This window comes from Sphaeramia orbicularis, chromosome 21 (genome assembly GCF_902148855.1).
Source record: "Sphaeramia orbicularis chromosome 21, fSphaOr1.1, whole genome shotgun sequence".
NCBI classification, from domain to species: Eukaryota; Metazoa; Chordata; class Actinopteri; order Kurtiformes; family Apogonidae; genus Sphaeramia; species Sphaeramia orbicularis.
Genome location: NC_043977.1, coordinates 29,286,749 through 29,309,032, shown reverse-complemented (window position 1 = coordinate 29,309,032; position 22,284 = coordinate 29,286,749). Strand labels below are relative to the sequence as shown.

The 22,284-nt window shown below is 36.8% G+C and overlaps 1 protein-coding gene across 17 annotated transcripts in view; it reads right to left on the bottom strand.

The window, feature by feature from the left end:
- caska (calcium/calmodulin-dependent serine protein kinase a) overlaps positions 1–22,284 on the bottom strand; it is a 198,879-nt gene that overhangs the window by 49,359 nt on the left and 127,236 nt on the right. For all 17 annotated transcript variants that reach the window (XM_030125752.1, XM_030125754.1, XM_030125745.1 and 14 more), the window contains one exon: positions 8,148–8,225. In XM_030125752.1, the coding sequence (XP_029981612.1) occupies positions 8,148–8,225 (78 nt within the window). The remainder of the gene's footprint in view (positions 1–8,147; positions 8,226–22,284) is intronic.

Genomic DNA, 22,284 nt, shown 5'->3' with positions numbered 1-22,284 from the left:
TAAGTTCCCTCCAGAAGAAAGTATATTAGTGCAGCCAGAGAAAAGTTCCAAGCACTTTATCAGCGGTTTGATTGGTTCAAAGCATCTCAGATTCAATCAGGAGAGACAGAAGGAAGAGGAGGAGGGAGGAGTCCCTTAACACACAACGGAGATTAAAAAACGATGAGTAATCTGCAGCAGGGACTGTCGTGAAGCAGACCGAGGCCGGTATTTGTCAAGCGTCTCAGAATCTGTCTTTTTGAAATATGAACCAGGAAAAACAAAAAATTAAACCTCTATTCCCCGCAGAGCTGTGTAAACCAGTCAGGTGGTTAAACACAGGCTGCAACACAACAGGCCCATGGATCATTTTACTAAAGCACTAAATAATATGCTAGTTTTTGTATTCTGTTGGGACGATATGTAGCATTTCTACTTCAAAGGTTAAAAAAACGACCTGAAAGTATCAGTATCAGAAGTCAAACCAAAGACACCTGTGAAGATATGCACTGAATAGATTCACACCCACGGTCTGTCAGATTTATGTGACCACTAGAGGGAGTAATGAGTCACTGTCGGTGTCTCATGGTGAGGGAAACTAACTCCATGAGGTCAGAAATGCCGCGTTTCCACTACATGGTACCGGCTCGACTCGACTCGGCCTTTTTGCATTTCCATTACGATAAAGGACCTGGAATCTGGTACCAAGTACTAATGTTTTGGTATCACCTCCACCGAGGTTCTAAGCAATACTAAACCGTGACGTATAACACTGCAGACCGCTGATTGGTCAGTTTTCTCTGTGACCCGTCGTTTTACAAAAAACAGATGCAGAAGTGGACAGTAAATAGCCCAAAACTACACCAAAGTCGATTGAGGAGATTCAGTCTTTGGTGGCCGACGTAAAAATTCAGATGAGACAACACACAATGAGCGAGTTTTCAGCAACTCTCTGAACAGACGACACAGAAGTAACGCGCCGCATCGCTATGACGTCCAGGTACTGTAAAGTCAGTAGTATCCTGTAATGGAAACGGTCTCCAGGAATACCAAGTCGAGCCGAGCTGGTTCCACGTAGTGGACACGCAGCAAAAGTAAGGAGATGGGATGAGAACAGCTAAGAAACAACTCCTACAGTCAAAGAAAGTGACAATGTGATACAGTCTAGACGCACTGTTGTGACTGACTCAGGTCACATTGCCCAGTCCAGAGTTCAAAGTAAACATGATGAAGCAGCTTTTAACTGTTACAATAAACACAACTGAAACAAGCTACCAACTGAACTGAAATCAGCCCCAAATGTGAACATTTTTAAATCCAGGTTAAAAACCTTCCTCTTTTGCTTAGGAGTAAACTCCTTTCAATCTTGTCTTTTAAATGCACTTCTTTGTTTTTAATGTCTTGCTTTACTCTATCTTAATTTTAATATTAATTTTAATATACTTAATGTTTTTCTTTTCTTCTGGGAATGCATTTTAAAATGACATTTTATCTCTGATTATTTTAATGTCTTTTTTCTGATTATAATGTAATTTCAATGTCATTTTTTTTTTTTTTTTTTTTACTTGTGATTTTTTTTTTTATGCCTTTGTAAAACACTTTGAGTCACCCTGTGTATGAATAGTGCTATATAAATGAACTTGCCTTGCCTCACTTTGTTATTTTTACCATTGGACACAGCTCTAAATGAAAAAAATGGAGTTTGATACTGAAATCAACATGTTTCCTCTACAGCAGTCAGTCTGACTATGGGTCCGATCAAGCGGTACATGTGGACACATTTGGTGTTCAACAGTCTCTGTCATGTGAGCAGAGTAACTTATATGCATGTATTATACATATTTGAGTAGGTACTTATGAGCAGTTTAACATTATATATAACAAAATTTGGGGAGATAAAATGTTTAGGTGAAAAATGTCAAATTACTGCTCGGTAACACATGGACTTGAAACCGACATCAATTCTTTAAGCTTTACACAAACATTCAAAACATGCGGTTCTTTTTCTGGACTACTTTTTTAAAAAAGGCAAAAATTGAGAGTATACCCACTTCTCCAGGGACCACTACACCACTGCTTGTATTCTTATAAATGCATTTGGTAAACATGAGTGCTTTACAAAAGGCTTAGATCCATTCTTCCAAAACAGTAACTGTGATTTTTTTTTTTTTTTGGCAGCTGTATAAGTCAACCTTCTGTACTCGGAGGTCACACCGAAAAGAAAACTTACATCAAACTTAAAGGTGGCATCAACTTTTAAGTGAGTCTCCATCTTGCCAGTTGTCTGATGTGCCTCGCTGCAAAGGTCACTGATGAAAACACACTGGATTATGTATGGACGCTCTCTAAAAAATTCAACATAAGAGAAAGAGATGTGTTCTCGTTCTGACTTTGTGGGAGTTGTTTTGATTTCCTTTGAGGATGTTGAGGGCTGAACTGAGATGTTCTGTGGACCACTTCTGGCCCTCAGGCTGTCTTTTGCCCATCTGTGAGCTGGACTCCTTCAGGTCATGTGGACCAGACCATCTGGTTTTTCCTCCGGACTCCTGGTGGAACTGCCTTTTATGCTCCAAGCAGCTGGAACATCCTACACATATGATTAATGCTCTGACGCTATTGTCTTTTAAAACTAAATTGAAAACACTCCTTTTGTCGTCTGCTTTATTTTTACTTCTGTTATTGCTTTGAACCGGCAGTCTTATTATCTTTTATTAGTCTACCGTTGGTCTTTATTATTATTTTACTTAAACATTTTAATGGTTTTGATTCACATGGATTATTAATTTTTTACTGGTTGTTTCGCGCTCATATTTTATTTTATAATGGATTTGTCTTGATTGTGTTTGCTCATGTCTAACATTTTATTACAAATATCTGCAGAGCCCTGTGGGTGCAACTTCACCATGCATTGTGCTTATAAAATGTGCTTTATAAATCAAGTGTGTTTTCTCTTGCCTCAAAGGTTTTCGATGCAGGACAAACCCATTGTTTATTAGATATGTTTAATTCAGCGCTGCATCTTGTGGAGACCTACTTTAATCATGTTTCTAACAAGTCTTCACTAGTTTAAATAAAATAAACGTGCTTCAGTTGCAGTAATAATGTGTTTTAATCATTTTATTTGTAATGAATCTATACTTGCGGAGACTGTTATGTTACGCGAGTTCTGCTAACATTCACAAATGCATTAATTCATTTAATCATGTTTATCAGCTAAATTAACCCTAAAAGACCTGGAGTTGTTTTTTTTTATGACTTCCGAATGATTTTTTTCTCCACTCCTAACCTTTACGAATGTATTTATCGTTATGAATTACTTCATCATGTGTGTTTTTTGGTTAAAATCTGGTATTTTAATGAATTTCTATAATGAAAGTACAGAGTAAATTCAAAGGTTATTATTTCAGAACAGGGAAAACTGAAGTAATAGTGATTTTTTCAGTAGAATATATATCTTTTCTATAAAAAACAAGCACTACCATTTATCAAACTACATGGGTTTTAGTGGTGAATCAATATACCAGAAAACCAGAGTATTTCCACATTTATTACAATTAGAGTACAAATGGGTCATTTCTAGTGTTGGAGAAAACTATTACAAACTGCATGTATTGATAGGATTAGTGGCTCAAAAGTTATTAAACCTTTTAGGTTGGTCAGTTAATTTGTTTAAGTCTTTGAGGGTTGAAGAAAGAAAAAGCTGTCACAGGAGTGAGTAACATTAAAAGTTGCAATTCTACCTGCTTTGTTTCCTTTTTGCCACTTTAACTTGAATTTGGAACATAATGGGAACAGAAACAAACATCCTCCGGCTCAGATGCAGTAAAGAACATCATCCCAAACAGAAAAAAACAATTACATTTTCTGTATTCTCACATCTCACAGAATTTGTCACATTTTTATCATCTCCTGGACGTGAACTTTTCTAAACACTGATGCAGATACAATTACTGTAATAGATGAAAAATGCCAACAGAATGACTTTATTCCTGTGTCTATAAATCGGAGTAAATATGCAGCAGGACCAGGGCCCTGGTCTTCCTATTAGAGCAGTTTAGTAAGTTTTAATACAGAGGGCATTTTCTCAGTAGAAACATCCATCAAACCAGTAAAAAGCAAAGAAACTCTGCAGCTTTTGAGCCCATGCAGTCACTGTTGCATCTGCTGTGGTTCCATCTGTAACTCTAGCTCCATGTAGGCTGATTTAAGTAGAAATCCCAAGACAGGCTCTATAAGCAGACTTCTTGGACACAGTGTTCCAGAGCTGTGTTAATTAACCAGGTCCCTTTGACATGAACCACAGCCACATAAAACAGCGCTGGGCTCTCCTAAAAGGCTTTCCCTGTCTTAACAGCCCTGGGACTCGAGACGCCAGCCCTCACCCACTCCTTTACTGTTCAGACTTTTTAATTGCTCCCTCAACAAAGCACACAATGTAAACATGGCAACATGTTGCGTACCCGCCCGCACGCAAATACACTCACAATGCACATCAGTGATCTGCGTTTTAGCAAACACACTCCCTCTGCTTTCACACTCCTTGTTAAGCAGTTGCAGTCTGCATCCTGTTCAAGTGTTGGTACACTGAGAGGTATACACATCAGCCTAAAGAGTGTGTGTATGTGAATCCATCACAGTTAAACCCTGGAGACCACACTGCAAGTGTCTGTTAGCAGGAAAACCCACACTAATAGCCCACAAATGCCCTGTTGGGATGTGTGTGTGTCTGCGAGATCCAGTAGCATCTCTAATGAGAAAGGTCAAACAGAGAAACCAGAGATCTTTATTAAAACAGCTCAGAGTAAACAGGCCTGTGGTGCAGCGCTCTGACAGCGACTCTAAGTCATAAACACAGGAACCTGAAGAGGTCACTGCAGTTTGAGGGAAGCCGACTGAGACTGCAAAACATAATATACTGTAAACAGCTGCATAATTCAGTCTGTGTAATTTCTCTGGAGCTGTAAATTAAAGAAAGAAACACAGAACCCCTGGAGCTACCTGCCCCGGACACTCCTAAGTGAATATTTAGCATAATTATAATGTAAATGTTCACTGTTTGGAGATAACATTAAACAACAATAAACAAGAGAAGACTGGTTTTCTTACTGCAGATTCATGTCCAGAAACTATAAGATGGAGCTGTTGTGTGTTTCTGAATTAATTGATGAGCATTTTACACAAGCCAATAGTCAGTGAGAACTGAGAATAGTAGATACATGGTTTGTGGTACGGCTGGGAAATATAACAGGATCATTTGATTAAACAGTTTTTCACTCTTAGAAAATCACAAGTTATGACATTTTTCATGACATTTCTTGCTCAGCAAAAATGCAAAACGTAACCTTTTTGTATATTATATTTAGTTTTTAATCATGTGTTGTATTAAATCTATGAAGACAGAAAAAAAGATTGAAATTTTAAATTTTCCAAGATGATGGAGAAAAAAAACAAACAGAAAAAAAAAATCCCAATTAAGATTCACTTCTTTGGCCTTGTCACCCAGTCCTGCTGTAGTTTGTAGAGTACACATGTTGGTTCTGTGCTGTGGTTTTTCACCAAATATACACACTACCACTCAAAGGTTTGGACACACCTGGTTTTTCTTTATTTTCATGACTATTTAGATTGTAGATTATATTTTAGATTCTTCAAAATAGCCTCTCTTTGCTTTGATTACTGCTTTGCACATTCTTGGCATTCTCTTGATGAGCTTCATGAGGCAGTCACCTGAAATGTTTTCCAACAGTCTTGAAGAAGTTCCCAGTGATGCTCAGCACTTGTTGGCCATCTGCGGTCCATCTCATGTCAATTAAATGAGAAGGTGTGTCCAAACTTTTGACTGGTAGTGTCAGTGTGTGATTAATAGTGTTAAAACCTTTGGCAGTGACACAAATTTTGTTTTTGCAAGCTTTGCTGCTTCAGCTGTTGTGGTGTTTTTGCAATACACTGATCAACTATATCAAATATAAACAATGACTTTTATTGGTGAGAGTGCATTTGTGTCACTGCCAAGGCATTTGGCTGGACAGGAGCTTTTAAGCTCAGGCTAAAAGCTGATGGTGATATCATGAAGGTGAATACCAGGGATTCAAAAGCTTTCTGGAGGACTCTGGAGGTTCTGTGATGATTATTATTATTACCATGAATGAATGGATGGATGGAAAATTACACTAGAACAGGTAATAAATACACAAAAAGCATAAAAACAGGGCTCCATTTAGATCTCTGTTAGTTCTGATGCCTTCTACATTGGTTTTCCAAGGGATTAAAACCTGGACTACACATCACAGCTACATCAGACAGAGACATGACACAAAGAATTTAGTGCATTTTTTTTTAGTCCACTGGACTCGAAACAAGCTGTAAGACAGTTGCAGTACATTCAGAATGTTCCTGCTTGGGTTCTGACTAAAACCAGGAAGTAGGACCATATTAGTCCAGTGCTCAGGTCTCTGCACTGGCTTCAGCGTCACCCAGAGAATAGACTTTAAAACAGCTCTGCTGGTGTAAAATTCTCTCCATGGTCTAGGACCAGAGTACATCTCTGACACGTTGGTCCCATGTGAACCATCATGGACCCTAAGAACCTCAGGAACTGGTCTTTTGCTGGTGCCCAGAGTCAGGACTAAACTTGATGAAGCTGTGCTTCAGTTCCATGCAGTTAAACTCTGGAACAGGCCTCTACTCTGATAATGTTTAAGTTCAGGCTGAAAACGGCTGTGTTCAACTGTGCATAGAACAACTGAAAGGGTTCTATCTGCACTCTTATCTTTTTACTTTATTTTAATTAATTTATAGTAATGTTTTATTGATTATGTTTTAATTGTGGGGGCGACATGGTGGTGCAGTGGATAGCACTTGTGCCTCACAGCAAGAAGGTCCTGGGTTTGATTTCAACACCAGTCGATGGGGGTGGGACCTTTCTGTGTGGAGTTTGCATGTTCTTCCTGTGTCTGTGTGGGTTCTCTCTGGGTACTCTGGCTTCCCCCCACCACCCAAAGACATGCACTGATAGGTTAATCAGTTAATCTAAATTGCCCAAATGTGTGAATGTGAGAGTGATTGTTTGTCTCTATATGTCAGCCCTGTGATGAACTGGCAAAATGTCCAGGGTGTACCCCCCCTTTGCCCATAAGTAACTGAGATAGGCTCCAGTGACCCCTGTGACCCTAAAGCGGGTTCAGATAATGAACGAATGAATGTTTTAATTGTAATTCTGCTTTTAACTAGTCTCTTTTCCATTTTTGTAAAGCACTGTGAATTGCCCTGTGCATGAACTGCCTTTTACCTGAAGTATCTGGTGCGTATACTGATTGACTTTGACTGATTGAAGTTCTCTCATTAACTCTCCACAAAAGCAACATGAGCCACCTATTCTCTGATTAGACGAGGTAAATTCCACTGTAGTTTACCTCATCTAATGTCTGTGATGCTAACACACCATGTGGGTCTCTGAAACCACTTTACATCTGCCCAGTTTCAGTCCTCCTGCATTGTCTCTCACTATTAAAAAAAAAAGTTCCTCCTTACTCCTTCACTATGGTTGATCAGAAACTGACAAAGCTGATTTTACTTTCATTGAGTCTGATACTGGAAAATGACATTTTTCCTGGGGTTAAGCTAAATGAAAAGGTGTATATGACATTTTAAACACCCCCTTCACATAGATGAGTGTCTGTAGTGACAGCTCAAGAACATCTCACGCCAGTGTGAGACAGATTTACTACTCAACATATATTTTTCTTCCTTTCCCTTATCTTGTGTTATGATTTATTTATGCAGTATTCATTTTCCGTTTGCATTTATCTGGAACCAAAATCTGCACGCGTGTTTCTAAAGAAATCCCTTAAGAGTTAATAGTTGGACACACTCCGAGACAGACGTGAAGAGACAGAGCAGAAGAGCCTGAACCACAGCAGTGAGACGTTAGCGCTTTAGTAATGAAAGAGGAAAACAGTCTGAGCAGTGACAGAGCTGTTAGTGGAAAGTCATTCAAAAAGAACCAGACTTTACACCTTATTAATTGTCAGCATTACTCTCACACACACAAAAGCAGGCACACACGCACACACACACACACGCACGCATGCACACACACACACACACACACACACTAACGCACATGTGAATCTTAGAGTGAAGATGTATGTGTTTGTGTGTTTATTCACCTCTTTGGCTCTCTGCACAGCATCACTGGGCGGGTTTCTGATCTGTGGGGACGACTTGGTGTTGATCTTATCGTAGAGCTGCAACAACAGGTAGAAATCAGTCAATCAATCAGTTAATGAATCAATCAATCACAGAACAAATGTGACTCTATGTACACATGGAGTATGCACGTATTGTTACACTGCAAAAAATGCATTTTAAGGAAGTAAAAATAACAGTCAAGCATGTTTTTCTTCAAAAAACTAGCCCTATTCGTAGAAGTTTTTATCAGCTTTGTCCTAAGAAGAAATTCCAGCCAATACTGAGCAAGATTTAACCAGTAACAACCTGAAACAAAGGTCTGCAGAAGATCCCATCCGGGGATTATTGTGTTTATGTTACATTTACTGTTTAATGTGCTTAAATGGGAGCAACTTTTCTTGTTTTATGGTGTTTCAGTGGCTAAACTTATATTGTTTTTATGAAATCTATGAATTTGCTTACCTTATTGGCATATTTTGCACAATACAACAAACAATATTAGGACTTTACAAATGACATCATTATATATGAATATATGTTTGTATATTTAGAGCTTTACACACACACACACACACACATATCTATATATATATATCTATATATATATATATATATATATATATGTATATTTTTTATTTTCTGTTGTATTGATAATTTATTTCCTGCTACTTTTTATTATACTTGATTGGAGCAACTGTAACACCCAATAATTTCCCCCTTTGGGATTAATAAATTATTCTGATTCTGATTATTAAACAGTGTATTTTATGACTCACATTGTCCAAAACTACTTAGGCAGTACATAAATTGAAAACAAAAAATAACCAAGAACCTATTTATTTTTGCTTTGAGCTCTTTTTTAATCTCAAAAACAAAATTTGTGTCAGTCAAAATTAAATACACACGTGAAATACAATTGAAGTTTGTTTTCATTCCTCCACATGTTAATGGATGTACAAGAATACAACAGTTTTGCACAATAAGAGACCTTTAATAAACAAAAGCTTTGTAAATCATACTCGATGCCAAACATTCCTTCATCCCCCATTTTCAGCTTCTAAAGTCTTTCCTCACACTGAAAAACTAGCAAACACTCAAAATATTAAAAACAACACTCCGGAAGTGCTTGATGAAACTAAACAAACCGAACTGAGGAAGATAAAGAAAAATTTATATTTCAAAATAATTTCAACTCTACATAGGATGCACTTATGCAAAGGTAAATTGGCAAAATATTTTCCTGGTACTAATGAAGCATGTAATAGATGTGCCTCTGTCCCATCGCACCTTGCCCATACCTTTTGGTCCTGCTGAAGGTTGTCAGGTTTCTGGAGGAATTTTTTTTAAGATTACGTCTACAGTTATAGATAATGATATAACACCTTGCCCAATTATTGCCATCTTTGAAGTCCCCCTAAGTTCACCACACAGAAACTAAATGTGTTAACATTTGCTTCTTTGATGGCCCGTAGATGTATCCTCCTACATTGGAAGTCGCCTACACCTCCAGCAGAACACGCCTAGATAACTGACGTAATGTCTTTCTTGAAACTGGAAAAGATAACATTTTCTCTCAGAGGATGAACTGAGAAGTTTCACATTACATGGAAATCTTTCCTCTCTTACTTTGATAAAACATCTATAAAAAACACAACAGAATAGCTATAATACTCCTAATGAAGTGAATGTGGACCAGTGTGTGTGTGTGTGTGTGTGTGTGTGTGTGTGTGTGTGGTTGTTTTTTCAGTTGAAGTTTTTGTTGTTAGTTGGGTTTTGGAAAACTGGGGGTGCTTATTCCTGTACTGAGAGGATATGTATACTGAAAATGTGTCCTACTAAAAAAAGATTATAAAAAATAAATAAATAAATTGAACCGTGCAGAGAATACATGGATTATCAATCAATAAAAGAAAATACACCATTATAAAAAAAATGCTGAAACACCATATTTTTGGTTTGTTGTGGTTACAGAATATTAATACTTTGTTTACCCTTCCCCTTTAAATGTTGACAAAAATGATCTGTTTTCTCATCTTTTCAGACACAACAGCTCTGTTTATTAAACACCAGCTGACCCATAAACTGCACCAACTGGACCGTCTTGTATGGGCCCAGTCAGAGACATGTCAGCGGACTAAATGTCCCTGAATCCGAGCCAGAACAAAGGCAGCAGCTGTGGCTCAATTCACAGCAGAGGGAGACTTGGAAACAAAAACCAACCAGCATCATCTTAAAAAGACTATTATCACACACTTCAAAACAACCATGTGGTGTTTGATGTGTTTTCAGCTGAACCTGATCTACAGTGTAGAGGCAGGAGAGTTTCCTCCATTTCTCCACATAGGAAATAGACAGAGACAGACACAGAGAGTCGCAGACAAACAGCGCTTCTGTACCAGACAGTTCAATGCAGCTCTGAGATCTAAGACTGGGCTCGCAGCAGCAGCAGCAGCAGCACTCATGTGATAATCATGAATTAAACAGCAGTTTGATTTAACAAAGACTGATAATAGTTTGACTTTGTGCATTAGTTTTAACTGCAAAACTCTACTGATTTTCAGTATGTGTGCAGAGAACGTCAATGCTCTAACTCTAAACTGAACATGTTTGTACCTGAATGAACACTTTTAATGTTAATGACGCACATGCCATTTCAATTAGAGATGCACTGAGTTATGGGTTTATAAGACTGATCACTGAAATGATATTTTAGTGCATCAGCAGATTTTTGGTTCTGTACTGGCAAAAGGCTAACATTAGCAGCTCAAAAAAATGAAATTCACATGAAGAATTGCATAAACTTTTCAGGGTTTAACTTTCAATTTTAGATTCATTGATTCATCACGATAATTCTTTGGTTCTGTGATATTGTTTTTTGTTTTAAGCATGTATGTCCATGTAGTGCCACAATATGTAATAACAGTATAATATGTAATAATTTTTCACCTCCTTATGTAATATCGCCATATTTTGTAATAAAATATTTGAATGCATTTTGTAATAAACTTTGCCACATTTTGTGATAACTTATTACATATTGCAACAGTTATTACAAAATGCGTGTGTAGCACTTTTTTTTTTTAAAGAAAATATAATAATTTGGTGCATTGTGTAATAAACCATAGAAAACCATTGAAATTGATGCCTTAATCGGTAAAACCACCATATCAGCCGAACAACATTAAGCATTCCAGCTTAATTAGAATTCATTAAAAAAAAAGTTTTATTCACATTTTAATGAAAGTTTCATTGGTCAAACCTAAATGTAACTGTATTCATTCTAATGGAGAATGTGTTTGTGAGCTACAGACTAAAGCTGCACTAATTAAGTATTACTGACAAGAAACTTACTGGTGCACTTAGATTCTGGAAGTTATTACAAAATGCAGCAAAGTTTATTACAAAATGCATTCAAGAATTTTAGTACAAAATGCGGTACATTATCACAAAATGCGGCGTTATTACATAATGAGGTGAAAAATAGTTACATTATTACATATCGCACCACAATGCGGCGCTACAGTCCATTAAATTAGATGTCAAGTTCTGTAGTTACAGATATCGACACAGAAGTACATGAATATTACATATAAAAGGATCAATACAAGGAGACCCAGGAAGGTTTCTACTTTTTTGCATTAAATAATTGCCTTGCTAAAAACAGCGTGATGCAACATTTTTTTTCTATATATAATTATATACACATACAGTACTGTGTAAAAGTCTTTGACTACCTCTAGGTTTGCTGTTTCTGCAGGATTTCTTCAAATATGACAAGAACCTACAGGAAATGCATGCACAGCCATAACAGATGCACAAAAACTGAACTAAATAGGTTGTCACTATTTAATGTGACCCTTGACCCCAAAACAAGAAGGAGCGCAAACTGTTGGAAACATCTGACATGTGTTGAATGAAAACTGGTATAAAACATCAGAAAATGAATGCAATAAATCTCATATTGTCTGGAAAAAAAAGGTCAAAGACATGTTAAGTGCAAAAGACTAAATACTGCCACTTTGGTTTATAGAAGGTGTTTTTCCCTGAAACTTTGGTTTTTAATGCTGCACATACTTCCCATATATCCAGATTGGATCTTTTGCACAGTACTGCATATATTTTTTTTATTTTGTATGGAATGTCTCTGGAGGTTTTTTTTAATAAAGCTGTAAAACTCTTGTCCCCATACAGAGGTAAACCACAGATTGCTGGGTCTCAGGATGATAAGATAAAGGATAAGGCAGTGAATAATTATATGAAATTAGTCAACAGTAGCGGAAATAATAGTTCTATAGAGATGAAAACAAATGAAATGTAAGAGGAGTGGTCAAACTACAAAAAACTAAAGAGACAAATACTTCAAAACAAAAGAAGGCATGAAAAATAAGTCTGATTGGCTCATACTTAAAAATGGGGGTATCCACTCGTGTGTCGGGGGGCATAGGTCACCTCTGATGTCAAATATGTCAGAGACGTTTGACTATATCAGCACTGGCCTTAGATGATTCACAATGGTTTTATTTTCACTCATGAAATATGGATTTTTTTGCAATAAATTAGATAAGGATGCTAATATTAACACTGTCAAAGTAAAGTCGGATTATCTATTTTTCTAAGTTCAGTACTTTGATGTAAAATACTGGAAGAACACACTTGACACTGCCAAGGAAATCCTCATAAAACCATGAAAACAAACCAGACCGCCTGTGGGTTGTATTGTACTCTGTTGTGTGTGTCTGTGTGTGGTTTGACCTCTGGGATTTAGTGCTAAAACATGCATCACATGCTGTGAAGTGGATGACAACAACAGCGCACTGTAATATGCAGACAAGCACACGCCACGGTTTAAAAATCCGCCTGACGAGCGCATGACGACATTAAACTTTAAACAGCTACATCTATTAAGACAATATATGATGTCTTCATTTTCTATTGTCAAGAAAATGCAGACGTAATTTCCTTGAGGGCAACTTATTATTGTTGCTCTACCTCCATTAACCGAGAAGCCAAAGGAGCTTCTGAAACCAGCTCGGAAATACAAATGTGTTTGGATAAAGTGCCTCGTTATACATGTCAAACACCAAAACACACAGAGGGGATGCCTGGGTGACTTCAAATGAGCTTGAGGCATGTCTTGAAAATAAAAAAAACAACAACAAAAAAACAAAACGCGAACACATCGAAAAGAAAAAGGGATGAAAACACACTCACCCCAGAGTCAGCAAGTGGTTCATGGGAAAAACGCAGCCCGCAGAGAGTAAACCAGACCCAACGTATCGGAGCCAGAAGGATCCATGCGTTGGCTGTAGACTGGATTTCTGGTTTCCTCCGGCCTGTTTGTGTGTGTTTCAGTGAAGTGGATGCAGCGCTCAGCCACACAGATAGTGATGGAGGCTGCGCTTGTTGTGAATGGCACTGAGGTCTTACAATAGAAGCCATTGTTCACATGTACACACTTGTCTCCTTTTCTGTTTCCCCCTCCTCCCCGAGACAGGGCAGGGGTGTGAAGCTGAGGCTGAAAGGGAGACATCTGCAGCCCCAGGCTCACACTGACACTGCTGAACACACAGACTTGGCACAACCACTCAGTCTCTAGAAAACCCACTTCAACCTATTCAGCCTGCAGCAACTGGGACGGCCTTTAAAACAATACACACACCTGTTCTGCAAACCACTTCCTTCAGGGGGAGCCAACTTAAATATTTCTATTACATTCACTGGAAATGAGACAAGCAAATGTTTGAGGTTCTGACACAGAACCAGCTCCAAAAAGGGAGAGGGGAAGTGAAATTATAATTAAAACAACTAGTTCAGAGATGGTTTGTGGCAGAACTGTGACACACACACACTGCTGTCAACGTGATAAATTGTATGACAAACTCAGAGAGACTTAAAGAAGTGATATTTTTCTTTTTTTAATAGAATTATGCATTTTAAAATATTTCCCTGTGGTCTACATAAACTGTAAATGCTATGCTTGGGTCTGAATTCTTCATTAATTTAACTCCACAGGTCCATTTTCAACCCTATTTCTGATGAATGACACCAGAAAGGTCGTTTTGAGCACTGGCCCTTTAAATGCAGATGAGCCACTTCATGCCCCACCCCTTCCAGGTTGTTGACTGTGCTGCCCTGTCCTGTTCAGCCACTTGTGTTCGTTAATACAACCAAGAACTGAACATTTTAGGTAATCGACTCGAAGTTTAGACATATTTTCAGTATGGACTACAACCGCTGCTGCTGATAAACAATTATGATGATCGTCAGAAGTCTTGACCTTATATGTGCAAATGTCATAACTAGTTGAGTGCTTCTATGAACCTGGGTTCATTTTGGTACCTGCCACTTTGCCAACCTGCCAGAGAAATTTAGACATATTTCCCCCCAGGATGTACCTAATGATAACCTCAGATAAATGCAAAAAAAAAAAAAAAAATATATATATATACTCTTGCTCTGAGCCATCCCAAAATTAATGAATTTTTAATAAAATATTGGGGGCAAAAATAGGACCAAAATTGGGACAGGAAAATAGGTGTCAGTGCGTTTGATCTAGAAAACATGTCTTTAAATGATCGTATATACCGCTATAAATAAAGACACTGTTAAATTTGATGATCCTAGTGGTTCTTCTAATTCAAACATGAGGGTTTTTCATGAATTAGTCTCATTCCAGGTTTTGCGTGTAACCCATCGTGTCCACTGGTGTTACATACAGAACCTGCCCATTTAAACGCATATAATCATGAACGATTTTGCAACAGCGGTCATTTTTGTGAAACACTCTGTCTTGCATAATTAGTTCAATTCCCAAAATGTACCTGTGAGAGAATAAAGAGATACTAAAAAAAATAGTAGCACGTAGTTTTTGTGTCCTTTTGACTATGTTACATGCAGATTTTTGAATTAAATATAATGTAAAATAATATGAAAATGTGTTTTATCTGAAAAATAGCTTCTCTTTTATCTCAGTAAGTAACCATTACCATAGTAATCAGTAACCATAACCAGTAACCATAGACCCAAAGTGCCTCCAAACTTGCTTCATAACATTACTCTACATCTGGTTTGAATTTTTAGCCCCTCTGTCCTATTTTCAGGGACCAGTTTCATAGAAGCACCCAGTTATAGACGTAACAAATTAAGCACGATTTAAAACAGGTTGCAGAAATCCACTCGATTTTTGCCAAAATGAATATAAAGATAGCTTTGCAGGACCTGGAGGGTTCAAATTCACACTTTTTCAACTCTTAGGGTCCAAATACACAAATAAATGTACTGAAGACTAATAAAAGTGGGTTTAGCAAAATATGACCCCTTTAAATTGTTCTTGTTTTACTGGAATTTACCAGACGTAACAGCACAAAGGAGACACAAGTGAAATGGATGTTAGAGTTTCACAATGTTGTAAAAATATTGATATTGCATTGTTTTTTTATCCTGTTGTTTATATTTCAACTTTAAAAATGCACACATTTTCACCAGATGATGAATAACTTATCTTTAGAAATAGTTGTAGAATGATTGGGATTATTTTACAGAGAAATTAATCTGCATGAGACATAAAAATAAAGGCTGAAAAATAAATTTTTTACTCTGAAGACTTTGTTGAGTGTAAAGTGTTCCTTTTTCAACTTTAATGCTGTCCAATTGGTTCCAACATTTCTGGTGATGTTGCTTTACTTTTTGGAATAAAATCTTCCATTTTCGTAGTTTTTATCATGTTCCTTCCACTTTAGTTGTTTGATAAACTGGCCCAGACAAATTGTGGCTGATGGTTCACTCTGCATGGAGAACCTGTAAGTCTCATGTATGCTATATCAGGCAGAGCTCTATTGTTAATTAATTAGGAAATGACACCCACGCAAAATTTCCTTCTGCAAAAAGCTGCTGTGCATTACATAACCACATAGCGTGCAATGTCGTGTGTTATGATGATGATGAAATAACGTGCAATGTGATGATCAATGTTAACCTTTACAGACAAGAACTATTTTTGGGGCAACTTCTAAATTCTGCATTTTAGTCTACATCTAACCTTTCCAAAGGGATTTATCACCATTTATGTTAATATTATCCTCTGTGTTTTGCATTTTTCAGTGAAAATCATGTATTTTCCTACATTTCCTTTACTGATCATGTAGATGTTCGTTAAAACGTAGATAAAATTCAAAGGTTATTATATCAAAACAGAGAAAACAGAAGAAAAATTGGCTTTTTCAGCAAAATATATCACTGACTGAACTTAAAATCCATATTGCAGAAGATGACGGTGTTTCTACGTTCACTGTGGAGCCTCTGAACGTCCAAATGGGTCATATCTGATGATGATGAAAAGCTCAGAAAATGCATGTTACCTCAATTATTTACATGTATTGATAGAATTAGTGGATCAACAGTTATTAAAGATCAGTTGAGTTGGTTGCCAGTGGCTGTTTAGGTCTTTGAGGGTTAATACACACTCATTTTATACACATTAAACCCAACTAAATATATTTTAAAGCCTGTGACATTAACGCAGGAAATATTATAAATGACCTGCAAGTAAAAGTGTATTCCAGTTTTCGCAGAACATCATTTGTTCTTTCTTCTTGGTGCAGGAAAAACATTAGATATCTCCTGCTGCCTTCATGACATTATCAAAAAATGGACAAATGGAAAATAAACTACTCTGTAAACTTTGTTGTTTTCATGCAGATAATGTTGGGTAGACACACTTTGTTAGAGTTTAACCCACTGAGACCCAGAACAGTAAAAGTTTTGGCTTTTTTTTTACATTAAATAATTGTCTTGATTGGAAACAGTGTGATGCAACAGTTTTTCCAGGTTTAAGGTTCCTTCATTAATACCCGTACGTAGATTTGTTCTGCATACTGGAGAGGGTATCTCAAACACAAAAAACATTAAAACCACAGGACACATGCAGAAGACAGATTAAAAACAGTACAGACAAAAGACATGGACAGGTACTCTCAGCAGTTCACTGATCATGGTTAAAACAGACTAAAATGAGTAAAAGTCATCAGATATCACTAAAAATGCCAATATCAAACCTGTAAAAAGCATGATAAAAATATCATGATATAATGATATAATATAATACAAGGGACAATAGCTAAATAAATGATAAATAAGTTAAGACCACGTTAAAATAAGCCAGAACCCAAGAATTAAAACAAAGCAAAGTGCATCAAGGCTTATTTAAAAGAGAAGTAACAGCAGGAACAAAACTTCCTGTAGTGTGTAGCCCTAGATTCAAGATGCATTTTTAATGGGATGTCCTTTATTTATTTATTTATTTTTTAATTATTATTATTTTTAATTTACCCCTAAGAGAGTAAGAGGATTCAGCTGAGACCCTATACCACATATACTATTGTGCTGAGTCTTAAACATAACATGCAGTAATCTATGGGGCCATAATACCATGAATAAATGTCTGTTATGTGGATTAGAAAAACAACACATTAAAATAATTACTGACAGATTAGTGTATTCATGCTAACAAAGAATCCTTAAGTGTAATTATCTGTGGAACTGTGTTTCTTGCTACAATTTCCAAAAGGATTCCTTGTGGCTCCAAGAATGTTGTCATAGTTTAGATAAAATTGTAGGTAACTGGAAAATATCTGTCAGTAATGTGTGGCTGGGCAGTTCACTGACATGGACGGGCATTACACTATGACTGCTAATAGTTTTCTCCATAATTGGACAAAGATTCACAGATAGCATCATGTCATAAATGTCGTGAAAATTATAATTATTATTTTTCAAAATGATCTTTACTAATAATATGTTGGTGTTACGCCGAGATGTCAGATCAGGGGGTTCAAGGTTGCTGTTGTTGAATGAAGCAGGCTTTCAGGTATGAGTAAGAGCACAAAAGTGGTGTTTTATTAACAGAAACTCTGAAGAAAATGGAAAAAACACGCAGGGGAATTCAGAAAAACACACTGACTGCAGCCTCACAGCAGGTTGTGCCCTCCTTTATCTTTAATCACTAATCTTTATGCTCTCGCACTCTCACCTACATGGAACCTACCATCTGCACAGGTAATGGAAGGATGAGCACAGCATGAAGTAAAGGACAATACAACTTAATTTCTGCTGATATACACAGAACATATAGTTCCACCTAAACATAAATGTCCGTAGTTCAAAAGAATAACAACTACAGAAGTCTCTCTATCCTCCTCTGAAAAGAAAAAACAATAAACCACAAATTAAATTATTCACATGGTTGATAATTCAAAATAATCTTAACTAATAAAATGAACGATAAACAAATAATAATGTTGTGTGAATAGGGCGGCATGCCTTTAAAGCAGTGGTTCCCAACCTTTTTTGGCTCGTGACCCCATTTTAACATCAACAGAGACTTTTTTTTTTTTTGCTAAAATTAATTTGTTTTTGATCATGTCATAGTTTGCTATACTGTATTGCAAATAGACATTAATTTAGTCTTTATAATATATATTATTATGGACGGAGGCAGAAAAGCCAGGTGTAGATTCCTGCACAAAGTGAGAATTTTATGTTCCTTGGTCAGGATATGTACAGTCAGTCCAGCTTGGATTTACAAGGCTGACAATTAATACTGAACAAACAATAACTCAAACTATGAATTATGAAAGAGCTGCAGCATCTGAAACTGACCACAATGAACATTTGACAGATAAACAGTACCACAGAGCTTCAGTTTCAGCTTCACAGTTTGTCATGTCTTTTATGGATTGTGATTGTCTCTGTCAACTCACCATATATTTTTAATAGTAAGTTTTGTTTTTCTTTAAATTATCAATTATTAGAAATTTCAGACAACCCCATTAAAATTCCTAGTGAATCCACATGGGGTCCCGACCCCAAGGTTGAAAAACACTGCTTTAAAGGTATTAAACTATAACCTAGGTGCCACTGCAGTAACTGAGGACTGACTATGGGACAACTTACAGAGCACTATACTTTTACATGAGTGTTATTTTTAGCTGTGTACATACAGCTGTGAGCCTCTGTGAGATCTGTGTGTGATATATTGCTAGCGCTTCAAGTGCAGAAACAGGAAGTTAAGCAACATTATAGTCATGAGTATTAGATTTTATTTTCTCTGTGCACTGTTGTTGTACTGACCCATCAGCTTTTCACCATAATATTCAACACCAGCTAACATGTAATTCTGCAAAGTATGACAAAGACAAACCAAGACCAAAAGGGGAAATGAGAAGAGAGAAAATTCTCTTTAAATAACATCCTGACACAGATTAGCACTGCTATGTGTGGTTTTACACATGCAAATGAAACCTGCCTGAAACTGTGTGTGTGAGTTTTGCACCTAAAGTATTTTAGGTGTGTTTATCACCTTCACATTTACCACAAATACAGTTTGTCCCTTTTCTGTGACATATTAGTGTTAAAGATTGTCACAATTATTAATTTTAGCATTACAGCTGTTAGGTTTTTATTAAAGCACTAAGGAGAACGCTACAAGTTTAGTTTTCTACCTTACATTTTATTCACCGTCACCCATAAAGTTGGAATAAAATATTTTTATCTCTTCTCATGAAATGACTGTCACAATGTGATTTATTCTTGATAGATAAAGTATAACTGGGACTCAGTATGTAATCATTGCACATGGTCAAAGGTGATTACTGATGTGTAGAAATAGGGATAAAAAGAGGAATGTGTCAGAAAACAAAATAATTCCAATTTTATATTTAGTCTGTTAACTTTAAAAATAAAATCTAAAAAAACATCTGTATTTGTGCTTCTATACATTATGTGCTACTATCCACTCATTGAATAACATTCCTGTTATGTCCTGCCAATAGATTGGAATCAGATCTGTCAAAGAAAGACATCTGTATAAAAAAAAAATCAGAGTGAGAGAGTGCAGAATAAACAAAATGGATTATGGGATATGAAAACAGATGTCCTACTAGGAACATAAAAACACAAAACGACGCTCTTGGAGTAACTATTCTAAAATGCTGTCAGGCGTCTCCGTTGGAACTGGTGTATTTTGACCCAATATGGTGCTGATGTGTGAAGCATGTTGTGAAGCTGCTGCCGTGACCCACAGCACATCTCTGTCTGTAAACATCCCTGAGCCACAGAAACAAGCAGAAGTCGGCCATTAGTCAAGTTCATCACTTGCTTTCTGCCGCCGTTTTGTTTACACGCAGAAACTGGGGGAATAATTTAATGATACGTCTAAAAACAACCCTTTTACAAGGGCGTCCAGAGCAATAGAGCAATAAGGGGCCTTGTGTGTGTGCATAGTGTGTGTCTGCTTTTAATGGTGCGATAGAAAAGACCAGTGCAAAGAGCTGAGCGGCGTACAGAGAACAGGAAAGCACACCTACTGCTCTGCTTTCACACATAAGGGGTTCTGCATCGACCAGCATAGACGTCAGAACGGCTTTTTTCCATTACAGCTGACAGCAAACGGACTCTGGTACATTTTACAGTTTTAAAAGAGGTGAACAATTTGTTTTGCATAGTGTGTGTGATATTAAAATACACACTATATTATGTTTTCTGTGCATCGGTTCCAGCTGTAACTACAAATACAGATGTTCGCTGTTCGGTGACTGGCAGGTTGAATGATGATTCTTGTGTTTGTGAAATTTTCGACTCAGTGAAAACGAACAATGTCAAATATTGCAGATTTATGCAACATCTGCTTTGTGCATCTGGTAATTTTTTTTGAGATAGCAAAATTACAGTAACTACATAACACTGAAATAAAGTTCTAAACCAGTGGTTCCCAACCTTTTTTGTCTCGTGACCCCATTTTAACATCACAAACTTCTGGCGACCCCAGACATTCAAAACAGAGACTTTTTTTTAATAAAATTAATTTGTTTTTGACTATACAGTAGTTTGCTATACTATGTTGCAAATAAATATTAATTTCAGATGACATTTAGTCTATATAATGTATATCATTATGGAAGGAGGCAGAAAAGCCAGGTGTAGATTACTGCACAAAGTGAGAATTTCATTTTCCTTGGTCAGGATATGTACAGTCAGTCCAGCTTGGATTTACAAGGCTGACAATTAATACTGAACAAACAAGAACTCAAACTATGAATTATGAAAGAGCTGCAGCATCTGAAACTGACCACAATGAACATTTGACCGATAAACAGTACCACAGTGCTTCAGTTTCAGCTTCACAGTTTGTCAGGTCTTTTATGTATGTGACCGTCTCTCTCAACCCACCATATATTGTTTATTAGTAAGTTGTTTTTTTTTATTATTATTATTTTTATTAATTACTAGAAATTTCAGACAACCCCATTTGAATTCCAGGCGACCCCACGTGGGGTCCTGACCCCAAGGTTGAAAAACACTGTTCTAAACCAAGTGGTGTAAGGCACAATAAACCCCACCCCTCGCATATATTTTAGCTTATTTTGGTATCGGTCCAGCTGATGTCATCATGTCTATGCATGTGCTGACGTCAGCATATCAAATGCCTCCATATATGTGCCAAGTTTGAAAGAAAATTGATGTTTTAATACCTGGTAAAGGTTATATGTCTTCCACATATAATTATTGTAGGTGACCAGTCCTCCTGAGCAGCCTATAAAACACGTCGCAGCAACATCATGTGATGATTCTGACGAAGGCTACAGGAAGTAGCGGAAACTAGTAAAGCAGGCAACCAAACAACTACCTTTGTCTGATAAATGAATTACCTACAATAATATTTTAATAGACATTTGAAATTTTGCCCATTATAAGTAATTGGGAGAAGAAAAAAACATTTAAAAAATTAATAAAAAGTTTAAACGTTGACCTACTTTTCCCTAAATGTAACCACATCTATTCTGCGTCACTGGCAATCTATAAACCCAATTTGGTATGAATTCAACCAATAGTTTTGCTGCTACAGACATGTGAAATTTTAACCATTATCAGTAAATGGGGAAAAAAAGAGATTCTAAAAATTCATACAAAATTTGAACTTTGACCTACTGTTCCCAAAATGTAGCTAGCAATCTATAAACCCAATTTGGTATGAATTCGACCATTAGTTTTGCAGCTGGAGTGTTAACAAACAAAGAAACAAACAAACCAAACCAAAAATAATACCCCTTGCCTCCCCTT